We start from the raw sequence: 16,565 nt of genomic DNA, 5'->3' as shown, positions 1-16,565 counted from the left end.
AAACCCAACTGTTTAATAAATGGATCAGTGGTACCAGCAGTCTGCATGCCTACATGATTTATTGTGGGCCGATCTGACAGTTCTCAATGAGATGGTTTTTCTTCGGCCCCCCCGTTTCAGCACATCCTATTCCTCCTTTACTGCCTCTTTAATACAAAAACGAATGCAGTGGTGTCCAAACCCAGGCCTGAAGGGCCGGTATCCTGCAGGTTTTAGATGTGTCCTTGATCCAAAACAGCTGATTTAAATGGGTAAATTAGCTTCTCAACATGTCTTGAAGTTCTCCAGAGGCCTGCTAATGAACTAATCATTTGATTCAGGTGCGCTGACCCAGGGTGAAATTTAAAACCTGCAGGACACTGGCCATTGAAGCCTGGAGTTGGCCAAGCCTGCACTGTTTGCCACAGTAATGTGTTATCCTCCACAGTGAAGCTGTAACTCCTCTATTAACAGAAAAATATGTGAATGAAGTCAGGATATTTATTTTATTTTTTGCACCAATTTCATTTTTTGAGTTTACAATCATAATATCAGTTTGATAACTTGGGTATAATGTTGAATGAAAAATTTCAGTAGTAATCCATCCATTCGTTCTCTTCTCTTCATCCATTCAGTGCTGGGGGGAGGGGCTGCCTTTAGTTATTATGGACAAAAGTATTGGGACATACTGGTCCTCTATGATTAATACTTCAAAAGAAATCCATACACACGATGGGAGTTTTAGCATAACTTTTTCAACTTTAATTTTAACCATGTACAGTTAGAGACAGAACACATGAGGAAACAAAGAGGAGAAGCAGAAAACTGTTTGTATATGTAAATATATATAAAGAAAATATTACAAAACATAAGAAGAAAAAGTATCTAACATGTTGTTATTGGATGGGTGAGTCGTTCCCAAGCATTTCAAAGTAAAATTCCATCACTTTCTTGAACTTGTAGGACCAGAGAATTCAACAGAAGGGCCCTGAGAAGGCGCGCTCATTGGCAAAGATGCAAACAGTTTATATGCGATCATATAGATGTATGGAAATGTTTCTAGGGCGAGTTTTACGCTCCAAGTTCTGTTCTAAGTACAAATTGTGGTTCATTCCAGACATATATTTATATATAAAAAAGAATAACCAAATACAAACAAAGAGGAAAAAAGAGCCACCGAGCAGCCTCCAGTATGTACACAATATATAAGCATTACCATCATAAACAAATCAATATGGTAATATGAAATATGCTTAAGTATAAGCTTCGTCCCTTTTGCTCTAAATGCAGTTGGAGAAACTACCATATTTTTCGGACCAAAAGGTGAACTGTCGACGAACGGTAAGGCGCACCGGATTATAAGGCGCTTCTTCTCCTGACTGAAGTTTGGTCTGTTTACAGCATCCTGCCATGCCATTGCTTTTATTCCTAACCATCGGGAACCCTCAAGTTAACTTATCGAGTGGAAAAAAGTTAACGTTCATCCTCCAGCTTCACTGTTTATGTTACGCTAACATAGCTCACTAGCAATCACGTAGCACATCATTATATACCAGCTAGTCCAACTTCAGTAACCCTACAAACGTCACTGCTGTTTAGTTTTCTCTCTTTGTTTATGTTGGGAGTGTAAGCAGAGCTGTAGGTTTTAATTTCCTCAGAAATCTCTCAGTCAGAACATGGTTCCTGCTAACATCTAACTACGGTAAATTTAATAAATTGTTTTCATGGATGCCTGGATGCTAAACTTAATTGTTACACGTGGTAAAGCAACAACGCTGATCATTAATTTATTAAAGATGAAATAATTTAGGCTGTTTTAACTCTCAGTGATCTCGCAGTGTTCGTTTGACTTTGGGACCTGAAGTAGACGGAGTTTAGGACCCAGATTACTCCGTGAGGCTCCTGATTATGGTAGCTGTAATGCTCTGACAATCCATTAAAGGTGCGGGTTCCTAGCTTACCACAGTCGTACTAAAATATATTTTGACAGATATTTGAGCGCCGTCTACCACATAAAATCAGCTCGAGGTCAGTGAGCACAACCAGAATTCACCGGATTATAAGGTGCATTGTTGATTTTTGATAAAAATTAAACATTAAAGGATTTTAAGTGTGCCTTATAGTGCGAAAAATACGGTAATCTAAATGTAGATGACCACGGCAATACCGACGACATGAACATGCTTTGCAGCATACTTTATTTTATTACTTCTCAAACGCATGGTTGCTGTTACAAAGACACAGCTGCAGCTCTCCTGCTGCCAGATCAACATACCAAGAACCCCAATCACAGGAACCAGTACAGATTTTAAGTGGACGGGGAATGACTGCGGATGCCGTGCAGGTGTCCACCCTCCCTGCACGGCACCGCAAACCACGCCTAGCCACACTAAAACATTTAAGAAAACTACAAGGGAATTAAAGAGTCTTTCTTCAACTGTATATAGAGTATTAATATAATCGTCATATGAAAATAAAACATGACAACTCTGGGAAAGCTCCTGAACATGTCATCTATATAACCTGTTTAACAGAGGGCTGGCGTTTTGTTGCGTGCACAAGCTGTTTGGAACATATACATATATAATAATCTAAAATAAAGCCAAACACAAAGTTTTGGCTGTTTTTGGCAAACGTCTTCGTAAAAGGAAGGTGAAAGGAAGATTTCAGCTTTCTGATGAGTCGTCCCTTTGGTGGTTGGACCCAAAAGGAAAAATGTCACAGAATCGTGAACATCAGGGTTTCGGGTCTAAGACAACATCCATCACTCACGTTACAATATAAAACATCTTTATTAGCACTGTAACCTGTAAAGTTTTCAGACACCGATCAGGCTTTTTGCATATTGTCGTTTATTCAAAAATAGTTAACACACACTGCAATGACGATATCTTGGCTGCTGTGACACACATGACTTCCTCCCCTCCAGACTGCAAGCTTTAGATCCGAACACGTCCTCAGACAAAACATTTAGTAAAGAAACTCCTGCAGCACGATCCAATCTGAAGGCCCGGTCCACCGACAGCCACAAATCTGGCAAATCTTTCAAAATAAATCTCTGTATTTGTACCTGGACACTAAAATTTTGAAGGTACAGAGTCCAAAATAGAGAGTAGTTTTTGCTAGGAAGCTGTTAACAGATATTTAAGTTTTCTGTCACAAAGGAGAGCGGCCTTTATGTTTGTAGATCACTGAATATATAATAACACTGCTAAATGACCTCAAAATGACTTTTTTTGGGTGACTTAAAAGAAAACAAGAAGTATTAAAAGATGCATTTGGAACAGGAGAAAAGTGTATTTACTAATAAAGCTATTCAAAGTACAGGAGGCAAATTTTAATAGATTCGTTTTAATTTGTAATTTCTATATTACTCAGATGCATTTGCTCATGTTAAAAATGTGTTTTGCTTGTTTTGTGTGTCTGACGAGATAAAGTTCTTTAACTTAAAACATGTAATTGCTAACACGTGAACGAGCTCTGGAATGTAAACCAACTCTGCATCGTTTTATTTTTACTTAAAAGCTAAAAAACTACACTTTTATTCTAAGATTTTTTTTAATTGGACAAAGTAATTTTATTGCAGGGCTGAATTTGCTAATGAGAAAAGTCTGAGAAGCACTTTTACTAAAATATTATTTAAAACATGTATTTAGTGATGGGAGATGTGTTGTGATCACGCTCCATTTCAAACAGCTACTAATGTTAACAGGTACCTAACAATCACAGTTCACCTTCACACTGTCTTTATTGAACGGCACACGGGAACGAGCCAGTATTTCAGTAAAATGCTGCCGGGACGTTTTCAGGCAGTCAAGCATGTTAGCTTGAACGCTATGCTAGCGTGACCAGTTTAGTTTTTGGCAGTTTGCGGTGAGACCGGGCCTCCGCTCCACCTGACCTCTCTCCTCAGACCCAGAATCATTCAGTTGCCTTCCCTCACGTACACTTTACCTTCTCCTCACAGCTTTAGTGTGCACACGCCTGTTAAATCTTTAGAACAGTAAAAGAAAGAGTTGGTATATCTGCAGATCTATGAATACTTAGCGAACATACAACTACTACTTGTGAACGATGGCTATGCATGGTCCCTGCCATGTGTTAACGCCGCACTGAAAACTCAGAGGAACTCAAACTTCTCCTTGTCAGGAAATATAGGAAAATAGAATTTCACAAACACATGCATTCCCCATGGAAACAGACAGGTTTAAAGAGATACAGTAAAACCCTGCAGAGAGACGAGCGTGTGAGCTGTTGTGTGTGTGTGTGTGTGTGTGTGTGTGTGTGTGTGTGTGTGTGTGTGTGTGTGTGTGTGTGTGTGTGTGTGTGTGTAAATGGCTTCCACAGAGAGTTGTTATGCCATGTGTTATGTTCTGTTGTGTGTTCTGAGGACCACGTTACAATGTGAACTTCAGACAGGATCAAAGGAAACAAGTTTGGAGCGAGCAGTCGCGTCTCTCTTCAGAAGATCTTTCCTTTCTTCTTGTTCTTCTCCATCGTCCTGTGAGCAGAGAATGAGAACACGAGATCAAGTCAACAGAAACAAAAACGCAAGCTTCAGACTTTATTAGTGAAATGTGGATATGCCATATTTAATTATTATTTCTCTCCATTTTCCATTTTGTTTGAAGAGGCCTAAAACTAGTAAAACTAACTCCACATTTGTTCTAATGAATTTGTCTGTGTCCAGCATTAAAAAAAATTAAAAGCCTCAATACTTTTATATAACACTGAACTAAAAAACTTGAGCTTTAAAGTTCAAGTGCTGCTTTTTTCAAGTAAGAATCCATAAATTAAATAAGCAAGATTTCAAGTGTGGTTCAATAATCAAATACACAATCTGTAATGTTGCAAGACCAGACCACATGATCTGTGATCGCTGGACTAAAAAGACGTGGCTCAGAGCGTTAACCTTCGGTGACAGTGTCGGGTCAGATGTGAGTGTTACTCACTTGGATGCGTCCAGCTTCTGCTGCTCGAGGATTCTCTGCTGAGCCTCCCAGTTGGCCTTCTCCTCCTCAAACACTCGCCTCTTCTCCTCCAGCTCTTTGTACTGCGCCTCCAGGTTCCTCTTCATCTGTTCGTGGCGTCGCTCCAGCTGAAGGTCGAAACATTTGACAGAGACGGGAAAGGAAAATGAGCGACGGTAGCTTCTAAAGCTCCAGGATGGAAAGAGTCGATCACAGCTGTCACAGGAGGCTCAAGAAAAAGATCCAAGTGAGCTGCAGAGCACTGAGCTCTCAGCACTAGTGTAGTAAACACCCCGGTAATAACAATTTACAACGGTCAGCTAATCGCAATCAAGAATGCTAATTGGTCATGTTATAAATAAAAATATAAACCTACTAGAAAGTTTTAAGAATACAAGTAATAATAATAATAATAATAATAATAATAATAATATTACAATTATGTAGTTATGTGTACATGGTTTCTCAAACTAACCTCAGCCTCTGAGTCCTTCAGTTTCTGCTTCTTCTCCTTAACCTTCATCTCAAACACCTGTTCCATTTCTGCCTCCATCTTCTTCATTTTCATCACATGCTCCCTGCGCTCCTCCTCCATCTGAGCCAGGGGACTCCTGCAGAAACAGAAAGAGGTTAGAGGCTTGATGTTGTTTAATGTTGTTCCTCAGCCCTTAGAGCGGTAAACTCCTCCACTCGCAGAGAAGCTGCTGCACTTCTGTGCATGACTAATGAATTTTTATGAAACAAAGAGCAAAGACAAATGAAGCCAATTTAGTTTCTCTTGAGTTGTTAGCCTGAGACTCTTTTTATGCTGGAGTAATAATGATAAAAGGTAAAGATATACTTTCTTTCTGTTCCTATCATATACAGAATTACTGTGACAACAGCTGCTTCCACATCTGTAGCAGTTTGCTCTGTGCCCTTACCAGTGTTGGGTAAGTTACTTTAAATTAGTAACTTAGTTACATTACTAGTTACTTCTATCAAAAGTAACTCAGTTAATTCAAGTTACTCGTTACTTTCAAAGTAACTAGTTACTAGGGAAAGTAACTTTGGTTTTACTCAGAATTCTCTTGTTAATGTGTTGCTTCCATAACTTTGCCAGTCTTCTAGCTTGCTTACTGTGCCACCTACCAATAGCAAGGAAAAGATAATGTGCATATTTCCACGAGGCAAATCCCACGCCTGGACCGCCACCATGATTCTAGCCTAAGTCACAGCGTCATGTGCGCCTTTTACATCCAACACAAAAACTGCAGTCGCTGTGTTTTTGATTGTACTCAGAACTCGGAAATTCTGCCTTCTGAATAGGAAGATGTAGGTAACACCAGACTGCAGATGAGCTGCATACAGGGCTGGACTGGGACAAAAAAAAAAAAAAATCAGCCTGGGCATTTTGACTAGAGACCGGCCCACCATTATAGTAAAAATCATAAAGCCTTTGAATGAAAATAAACGCTGTTGTGACAGTGATGTACACTGTTCTGATGGTATATATGTATCAATCTATCAATCATTTGTTGTAAGACTCAGATAATTATTTTTTAAAAGCTAGATATTTTAAATGAGAATAAGAAAGACAAGTATTTCTTTGTGCCCCCCTCTCCCTGTTAATGCCCTACATGCCCCCCTGGCAACACTTTGCTAGACCCGCCCCTGCACAGTTACCAGCTGTCAGCTACATAAAAAAGGATCCTGGTGTTATTTGTCTCTCAGAAACAGTTCATAACTTCCCTTCAACTCATTCATGTCACCTAAAAGGTAAACCTGTTTCTCAATCACCTGTTCAGCTCTGATGAACAGCTGTATAGAAACTCCGTCATGGTAGCTAGTACGCAGTACGAAAAAGTCAGCATAACGAAAATAAACTCCACCTATATCTGACCCATATAGACTGCAGGTCATAACTTTTTACCTGAAGTTCAGTTCACCTGACACTCGGGTCTCTCCTCCACTTGCTAATGTTACTGAATCTGTGGAAGCTCTGCGATAGCCACCAATCTAAATCCCAGTAACAACGTGTTCCTGATTTTGGCATAATAACTAGTTACCGTGCTCGTTACCACAATAATAACGTAGTTACTGTAACGCGTTACTTAATAAAGCGTTAGTCCCAACACTGGCCCTTACAGACTGATGGTCTATTTCTGGCTGGGCCTTACTTGGTGAGCTGTCCCTTGGTCTTGGAGGTGTCCACACCATTACACGTGACAGCAGCAAGTTTCTTACTGCGGTAGTTCTCGTAGTGGACATTGTTGGTGACGTCCTTCAGATCCTGCATATGGGTCCTATGGAAGGGGGAGAAAAGAAGAAGAGACGTCTTAAATATAAAGAGATCAAACTGAAAAAACTTTTTCACAGGACTATATCATCCTGTGCTTTGAACCACTATAGCATTCTGTTGTAGATTTGCTGCTGTACTTGGGATCATTTCCTGATATATGACTCAATTTAGGCCAAGCTTCAGCTGTCAGGCAGACTCTGGAACACTTTGGTATACAAATCATCGACAACTCGATGAAGCCCAAATCATCAGCCCTCCACCACCGTGCTGACGGTTGTATGAGGCGTTTGGGCCGACACACCGTTTGGTTTTTGCTAAAGGTGTCGCTGTGAATTATACAGAAGTCTAAGCCGTACTGCCACGCTCTTTCTAGAGCAAAAAGGTTGTCTCCTGACAACCCTTAGACACAAATCGTACTTGTTCGGTCTTTTCCCCAATTGTACTGTAATGAACTTTAATGTTTAACTTTCTAACTGAGGCCTGTATATTGAGATAGCACTCCTGTTTCTCTAGTTTCTCTGAGTATTGCACAGTCTGAGCTTGGGCTGAATTTGCTGGGACGTCGACTCGCGAGAAGACTGTGGCATTATTCAGTACACGCGAATTCTCAAGACCAGCAACCTACCAAAACTTCTGCTTTTATAGAGGTGCTCACACTTGCTGATGACTTAATTAAGTGCATTTGAGTACCAGCACCTGGCTGTAAAAAACTTTTTATTTTTTATTTTAAATGGCTTTAAATTTGACATGTACATACTCTGGTTAAGGTGTAATGAAAAATTAGATCACCGAATAAGTTTCAAATTTACACAAACTGCAGATCTCTTCATTCACACACCAGGAGGAGCTGCAGAAAGATATTTAAACAGTTGCTACATCCACACAGCTGATCCAGTCTATATCCAGTCTAAAGTAGAGTCAGAGGATAATTCTGGCTTCTAGTGGCCACTGTGGATCTTACAAACTCTATATAACATTGCATTTGTCAAAGTGAATCTGGGGAGTAAATTGTGCACCTGATCAGCATGTTGCGCAGCACAGTGAAGTCGCAGTGTTCCCCATTCTCGACTGAAACACACAGGAAGTGAGAGGAAAACAGAGGGAGAGAGAGACAAAGATCAGAATTATTACAAATGAAGAGTTCTCACTGTAACAATCACAGTAATTATCACTACGTCTTAAGCTAGAAATGAATCTCAAGCATCATTATCTACATATTTTTACACTCCATGGCTGTCTAACTGCTGAGTAACTGAGTAATCAGCTGTCACCCTGATATGATGATACAGAAGCAGTCCCAGCAGAATGTCATCAAATTAAGTGTGTTATTATATCAAACATATTCAGTACAGTGATACAGTGAAAAAAAGATTAAAACTATTAATACAAATACACACAAACAGATGCAACATGTTGTAAAGTTCATTCACCCAGCGGTTACAGAGGGAGGGGTACACGGACAGCGAGGCATTTTTCAGGCGTACTCGGTTTAAAAGGGGGAGAAATAAAGATGTGGTAAAGTATCAGTAGAAGTGGCAGACTGATTTAAAAAAACAAAACAAAACAAAAAACAAAGGGTGGGAAGATATCAGGCCATGATCACATAGGATGTAGATGCTCCAACTACAGATACTTCCACATCACATACTCTGTATTGCAAATTTAATGCCTGAAAATTTTGCTTTTACATTTTTTCCCACTATTAACTACCTAGCAGTGGGTAGGTGCTACCGCCTCGTACTGACTGCTACTTTGTCCCTTTCTGCTCCGTACTGAAGACGGCAAGCACGGAGGATGGAAAGTGTGGAGAAACCTCTGAACGTTATGAGCCCACCATCCTGGGACCTGTAGTGGGCTTTATCTGAGACACAGACACTCTGTTTAACCCTAAAGTCTTACGTCTAAGTGATTAGCAAATCATCAGCACTCAAAGCTTCATCTCTGCTGCTGCGGCTGGAAGTGAGATGGGCTATGAGAGCGAACTGCAAGAGTAATCCTGCAAACCAAAGAAATAATCTGAAAGACGCCAAATATGCAGGATTTAGTGTTAACTCTCTGTGGGTACATCACTACGAACAGGCATCTTCACATTTAGTCTGCCTCCTATCTGACCACAGCCTTTTACAAACGGACCCAGAGACACCACGCAGCTAGAACAAACTACAGCTCCTGGTCAAAAACAGCAAACATAAGTGATGTCATTTCGACATGGTACAGTTAGATGACTGTGAGTTTCAGCTCAACAACAAAAGACAAGGTTACGAGGTCAGATGGGATTCTGGAAAAGAACTGCAGATAAACTGCTGCTGAAGATGTATATGGTAGATCTCCAAGCCTCCTCTTCATCAAACGTGCTGCTCCTTTATTGGCTCGCCTTCACCCCACTTCGCAGTCAATCATCATCAGGGGAGTGAACAAGGAGGACACCTTACCATTGATGAAACTTAAGCAGTCCCGCCTCTTGGCCTCCCAAGCCAGCCATTGACCTCCTGTCTCTTCTAGAGGAGGGAGCTCTGACGGAGGGGAGGGGTACGGTTTTTCAGTTACTGTCTGCGCCCAGCAGGGGGCTAAATCTGGGTCTGGAGCAGCTGGGTTTACGGCTCACACTTGGCCCATAACAGGCCTGCTTTTTGGCCCAGATTCAGCCCAGATTTGGCCCTGCTCAACACCAAAACCTGCATGTGTCCAAGCTGACTGGCTAAAGAGCGCAGGGCTTGTAGAGGGAGTGTGGCGGTTGAAAGGAGCAGGGTGTTATATGAAGTTCTCTGCATGACCAGTTGGGGGCGAAAGTCTCAGAGAGGGGACAAGTAGAGGAGCTACGTGGGATCAAAGGTCATAGGAAAAAAATAAAACAATTGCAATTGATTCGTTTTATTATTGATGAATGGCAGAAAACACCTGATGCATATTGTAGATTTTTATGATAATTCGTGTGATTTTTGTTCTTTATTAGTCAATCAGAATATGATGGATGTTAACAGTGCATCAGGTATTTTGAGCCTGAGTGCTCTGTCTAATTGGAGTGTTTATTTAGGCCATGATGATGAACTGCATTGGCTTAATGAAACAAGAGCAAACAACCTTTAATCTCCAACATGCATTAAGTGTGTGTGCAAACACGTTCACAGCCTTAGATTAAAATTCCAAGTACGCTAATGAGTGAGAGTTCATGATACCAAGCCACATGTTACCTTAATGACTTAAATAAGCTGCTACATGCCCTTCTGCAAATTTCTAACTCTCTATTATCTGCTCATGAACCTATAAGCAATGTGTTATAATGGTGGCTCCCAGTCCTTGTTCCGATGATACAATAAGGCCTGCAGACAATCCTCAGCCCACACCAGCCATTTCATCTCTTAGTGAAAGGAACCTTGTGGTGAAGACTCAGCAGTTTGTTTGACACCATCGGAGCAAAGACGGAAACCACAGTGTTAGAGTGATGTTTCGATTACAGCTGGAGCTTCAGCACCAAACAGCCTCTAGTTTTCTCCATGATTATTCACAGCATCAGACCTGGGACAAAGCTTTACATCTGCTGGTAGATTTGAAAGGAAATTGAGAGGAAATATCTTTAAATGCATCATAAAGTAGGTTGTGGTTACTTTGACCAATAGACTGGTCAATATTTAGAGTAGAGTGGGATCTGGGAACATATGAGTATCTTTAAAAAAAGGAACTTGGTGTCATAAGAAACACAAGCAGTCAGTCATATGAGCTTTAAACCTGTGGTTTCTAACATTTACTTCTAGCAGAGTGTTTTCAATATAACGTTTAGCTTGTATGAGAACTTGTCTCATACAGGGAGAAAGAAAAATGCCCTGTTTGCATTATACTGAACCTAAAAATGCTTTTCATTGACTTAATGAACAATGTCCTTAGCATGGAGCTGAAGCTGCTTTGGAATGAATCTGTGTGTTACCATTGCTGGTTACCACACGATTTACACTGACATTAATTGACGATAAGATAACCTTAACAGTTCCAAGGAAGCTGACTCCAATACTTAACCATAGTTTCGGTTTAGAATTCACACCTTTACCACAGCAGAAAGTCCTGGACTTTGTCTGCTTGGTTTCAGAATTCATTTGGAACCAGACCATAATCATATCTTCACATTTTTTAAAGGCTCAGGGTTTGAGATTTCAGAAATCTGTAAGTTTATTGCAAACCAAACTGTGCAGTATAGGTCCACCAGACCTAGGTTCACTAGAGTGTCAATTATGTAGCCTATACAATTATAATACCTAGTAAATCATAGGCTTTGATGCCATTCATCCATTTTCCGCCACTTTTCCAGTTCAGGATTACACTTGGACTGGAGTCCATCTCAGATTTCATAGGGTGAGAGAGGGGGTACATATTGGAGAAGTTGCCAGTCTGTCGCAGGCTAATACACAGAGACAGACAAGCATTCATACTTAAAGTCACACCCAAAGGTGATTTATGCTGTCTCTGGACTATGCGAGGAAGCTGAGGCACTCACACAGACCCCATTAAGGCATGAGGAGAACATGCAAACTATACAGGAAGGCCTCAGCCAGCTGGTGGATTTGAATCCAGGACATTTTTGCTGTGAAGTGACAGTGCTAAGCACTGCAGCCCCATGCTGCCAGGCCACGACGGCTGGAGGGTGCAGAAAACCGAAAACGTCTGCTAATTCAACTAAAGTTGGCATCCCAGACATTTGGTTTTGCACGTGTTGCTCCATCTGTTCTGTCTGGGTTGGTTATGTTTTCCCCACAACAGTCTTACTAATTAGCATCTCATTTAATGCTTCTTTGTTATGGATGTAAATAGGTTATGCCAGCAGCCAAACTGCGATATGGCAATCTTAAAAATTAAACACTGTCGGATTTGCTAGGCCAAGGGCCCAAGGCCATCACATCGCACAATGCAGGACTATCACTTCTGAGCCACGACCAAAGACCTTGTTGTGCAGCCTTTAAGCAGGTCATCTTTTGCCTTCATAGTGCATACCCGACTTTGGTTCAGCATATTTTAAAGTCAGGTATACTTATTTGAGCCTGATTGCAAATAAAGTGGTTTAGAGAACCTGGGTAAGCATAATCTTTTCAAAATGAGCCCAATCATCTCACCGTTTGTGTTTCTTAACTTGCTAAATGTCACACTGTTCCCAGATTTTAGTAATTATGTTGGGGCAACAACAACTGATTAATGGATACAATATATAGTCAAAAATATCACAATGATTTAAGTAGTAATTAATTTAAATTATGTTCCATTTTTAAAGTTGGATTTCAAATTCTGAGATCAGATAACATAAATAATCAGTCATGCGACTCCCTGGTAGATCACTAGACCTCTTGCCCCATGTTAATAACTAGCATACAGCATGATTATGAACACTCAAAGTGACATAATAAGGCTTATGTAGCCTTGCTCATCTGACTTAAGTCAGTCTGGATCAAGAATTTCAAAATCATTTTACATTGTGGGCCACATGCAGCCAACTTTGGGCTTCTGTTGACCGGACCAATGAAACTCCAGTTTCTGTGTTTTGTTAGTGGCCATTGGGGAGACTGTTATCAATAGAAAAAGGTGCAAGACTTGTGAAAATGCAGATACGTCCAACATTTAAGTCTTTCTTTACATTTTCCAAAGCCATCCAATTGGTGGGAATGGAGTCTTTGCCAGGCTGATTCTGGCCCCCAAGCCTTATATTTGATGCCCCCGGTCTCAATTATTTTGTGTTTAAAGCAATCTGCTTGCTGGCCATTATTTTGCTAGTGGACATTCTAGATTGCAGGTGCTTGTATAACCCTCTTGTAGATTTCCCACTCAAAATGTTTGAGTGAAACAAGCACTGTTGGTGTCATCTTTCTCCTTCATTACACTGCCCTGAAGTTAACATTAGAAACATTCCTGATCTGTTGAATGATAAGGTGAGTGAGTGAGTGAGATATTTAGTTTTAATTCTTTCCTCGACAATGTTCTCAGATTTTTGGGGGGTTCCAAATACCAAAAAACCCTAAAACTGTAAATGTGTTAGTTCATATAACTGGCTCACTGTAGGGTCTGATATGAATGTCTTACAGATTCTTTAAGTGGGTATCTCTAAGTTTCTATCAAGAACCAGGTTGCTTTTTCTAGAGGCTAATTCAGACTAAGTATTAACAAAGAGCGTAGGGGCGAGAGTCTACCAGGAACACATGAATGTGTTTGGTGGGTGTTTCAAAATAATTGTCAACATTTCTTTTTGTGCTTTCAAAATAAGGTGAGTGTTTGGAAGATATTAAGAAAGCCCAAGTCTGATTAGAGAATTGGTTTGACCATCAGCCTAATGATGAGAGAGCACAGCAACAGAAAAGTGGAAGGAAAGGAGGAATGGGCAGATACTGGCAGGAGGGAGGAGGGGATATACTTTAGGGAAGGAAGAGTGGGGGAGAAAAATGAGGCTGAAATAAAGTGAAAGATGGCTTTGTTTACCAAAAATGCCCTCTGTCAGTCATGGAACAGAATAGACAAAGAAAAAAAAAAAGAAAAGAAAAAAAGAGAGAAAAGAATGAAATAGTGAAAGACTGATAAACGGTCAACCACAGAGAATAAAACTGTATATTACTTTATGTATAAATATATATAGTGAGAAAGATATATGTACAGCAAATTACCTTCCAGAACACAAATCAAAGTGAACAAGCCAGTAAGAGCAAGAAGAGTTCATTGCGGCTATCGGTGACACCCCAAATTACACCTATTCCTCCTTTTCCAGAATCCCTATGGGGTCTAACACTAGCAAAAGGAGTTGTGGTTTTGTGTGTGTACTGAAGGGAGGAGAGGTAGGTGTACAAGGTAAGAATGTAGAAACAACCAACCAGATAACCTTTTACTTGTCAAAATGTAATTGGGATCCCAACAGATTCAAGTACATTCACACAGTCCTGGCAGTATGTGTGACTTCATGTATATGCAGTTCTGGGGGTAGTGTACAAAGTCTTGTATTAACAATGTATTAATCAGAGTTTAAAACCCTGCAAAACCAAATTATAATTGATGTATTAAAGACAGCCCAAACCTTCACTTCTACATAAATGCTTAACAGGACCTGGACTTCATTGCCGTTCAATCTACAGGAGTTGTTTGCAATGACAGAGAATATAAAAGTCCCAGTTTTATCCCTAGGGTTTTGGAAAGTACAACTCTAAGAACAATTAGACTCTAGTGGGGAAAAAAAACAACAAACTGGTTCCTCTGGTGGAAAAACAAGTAGAAAAAGTTCTTAGACTCCAGAGCAACGTGTGGTCAGAATGTGGCTATATGTGGACTTGTTGTTGTGTCTGATGAAGCAAAGCCGTGGTTTGAGCAAGGTCCAAGGGTTGGCAGTGAACACACTTTTTGCTGATCTCCCAGGCACTTCCCATTGGTAGGTTAATTGATGATATAATGTCTTCTATGAATGGTGAAAAATCTTCATTAGAGCTAGTTGATACTGCTGTTGACAAACAGGTCTCATCTTATTGGAGGCGTTTTGGCTACTCAATGGCCCCCAACTTAGTGGATGAAGTTGGTCCTAGAGGTTAAGTCTGAGTCTTGAAGATTCCAGTTGATACTCAGGTACAAAAGACCCAAACCTGACTAGGTCTCAAGTCTACTCTAACTGGGTTGGGAGGGATCTTGTTTGTGTGTCAGTTTGATCAATGCCACAGGGTTCCTTTCAGCTCACAAAAGGTACTATTCTTTTATTTATAGTTTGCAGGAGGTGGAAACAAGAGCTTTAGTGATTAGCAAAGTTCTTAGAAAGGCAAAGGCTTTTAAGAAAGACCTCTCTAAGAAATTTTCACATTACACAACGTGATATTTTGTCTTTTATGGGTTGCATTTGATCATTTATGAACAGATTTCCTTGTTTACATTTTGACAAGTCGTTGTGTTAGCTGGTAGTTAACACACTGAGTAGGTACAGGGGGTTGTTGTGGAGAACATGCACCGTGTTCCACACTCAGAAATATCATGCTTCATCCATTCCAAAAATAGAGAACACTGTTATTGCTGGACGCTCTCAAACACCATCAACCTTCAAACACCATGCTCCAGCCTTCTTTCTCACATCAGTCATTGTCTGACCAAAGTGCAGTGACATACAGCAACTCTTAAAACCAGATGAGAGATGAAAATAATCGTCATTGCTGCAAATCATAAAAGGTTTCAAGGGCCTACATTTGTTTTCTAGGTCATTTTACAGATTTCTGGTTTGGCTACGGAATGAAAACTTGCTTTCCAGCACAGGATCCGAGTCAACCTACCTTCTGCCACACCCCATGGGTACTGACGACCTCTGACCTTCTTGCCGTTCACTTCAATAACGACATTGCTGCCAACCACTGCCAGCGGCATTTTTTCCTGGAGAACAAACAAGTTGAGCATTGTTTTAGTTCAGGGCCCTTTCTCAATTCTAAGTAGGCAAGTACGTACTTGCGTTCTCGGCGAGACCGGACTTGCCGAGACCGCACGGGAGTACGGACTTGCCGAGAACGCGAGCACGGACTCGCGATTTGTACAATTGGAACACCAGCGTACTTGATGATGTCACAGGTCCGGAGTTTTTACTGCCGTCCCCTCTTAATTTAACTGTGATTAATATGTTATGAAGCTTAACTTTAATCACAGCCAAACCAATTTACTCAGGAACAAATAAAACACTGAAATAAACCAAACATTAACATTTAGAAGTGATCTAAGTGACTTATATACCATGTTTAACCTCAGTAGCGAAATCTCTATTAATAAAAATAGTGTACATGTATGTCTTAATACAATAGACAGCTGCTGGGGTTTGTTTAACCCGAGTAGCAAAAAGACCGTGGGGGGTTTGAAAACGATGTGCCGGGTAGGGATGGGTATTGATAAGATTTTCACGATTCAGATTCCATTTTCGATTCTTTTTAACGATTCGATTCATTATTGATTCTCTTATCGATTCTTATTTTTAAAAAGGAGAACACTAAGGTCGATTAGCTTAGAACTTTGTTTTATATCTTCTCTTTGAACATCCTCCATCCTCTAGCTTCACTGTCCTAATGTTATGCTAACATAGCTGTGTCGCTAGCAATCACGTAGCACAACATTATATACACCAGGTAGTCCAACTTCAGTAACCCTACAAACGTCACTGCTGTTTAGTTTTCTGTCTTCATTTATGTTGGAAGTGGTAGCAGTTAGAATTAGTTTCAAAAATCTCTCAGTCAGAACATGGCATGTCATGTTTAGGTGGAAACTAGCGAGCTAACTTCCTGTTAACTTCTAACTCCGTTAAATTGAATAACTTCTTTTCATGGATGCATGGATGTTAAACTTAATTGTTACACCTGCTAAAG

The 16,565-nt window shown here is 40.4% G+C and overlaps 1 protein-coding gene across 3 annotated transcripts in view; it reads right to left on the bottom strand.

The window, feature by feature from the left end:
* Nucleotides 1-718: 718 nt before the first annotated feature.
* LOC113025136 (septin-7-like) overlaps nucleotides 719-16,565 on the bottom strand; it is a 64,604-nt gene continuing 48,757 nt past the window's right edge. For all 3 annotated transcript variants that reach the window (XM_026172588.2, XM_026172589.2, XM_080304052.1), the window contains exons 8-13: nucleotides 15,495-15,591; nucleotides 8,247-8,298; nucleotides 7,109-7,234; nucleotides 5,425-5,560; nucleotides 4,932-5,077; nucleotides 719-4,480 (exon numbers count right to left, since the gene is read on the bottom strand). In XM_026172588.2, the coding sequence (XP_026028373.1) occupies nucleotides 4,441-4,480; nucleotides 4,932-5,077; nucleotides 5,425-5,560; nucleotides 7,109-7,234; nucleotides 8,247-8,298; nucleotides 15,495-15,591 (597 nt within the window). In that variant the 3' untranslated portion in view covers nucleotides 719-4,440. The remainder of the gene's footprint in view (nucleotides 4,481-4,931; nucleotides 5,078-5,424; nucleotides 5,561-7,108; nucleotides 7,235-8,246; nucleotides 8,299-15,494; nucleotides 15,592-16,565) is intronic.

Source organism: Astatotilapia calliptera, chromosome 7, assembly GCF_964374335.1.
Source record: "Astatotilapia calliptera chromosome 7, fAstCal68.1, whole genome shotgun sequence".
Taxonomy (NCBI): domain Eukaryota; kingdom Metazoa; phylum Chordata; class Actinopteri; order Cichliformes; family Cichlidae; genus Astatotilapia; species Astatotilapia calliptera.
The sequence above is the reverse complement of the archived record's forward strand: the minus strand, read 5'-3'. Positions and strand labels throughout refer to the sequence as shown.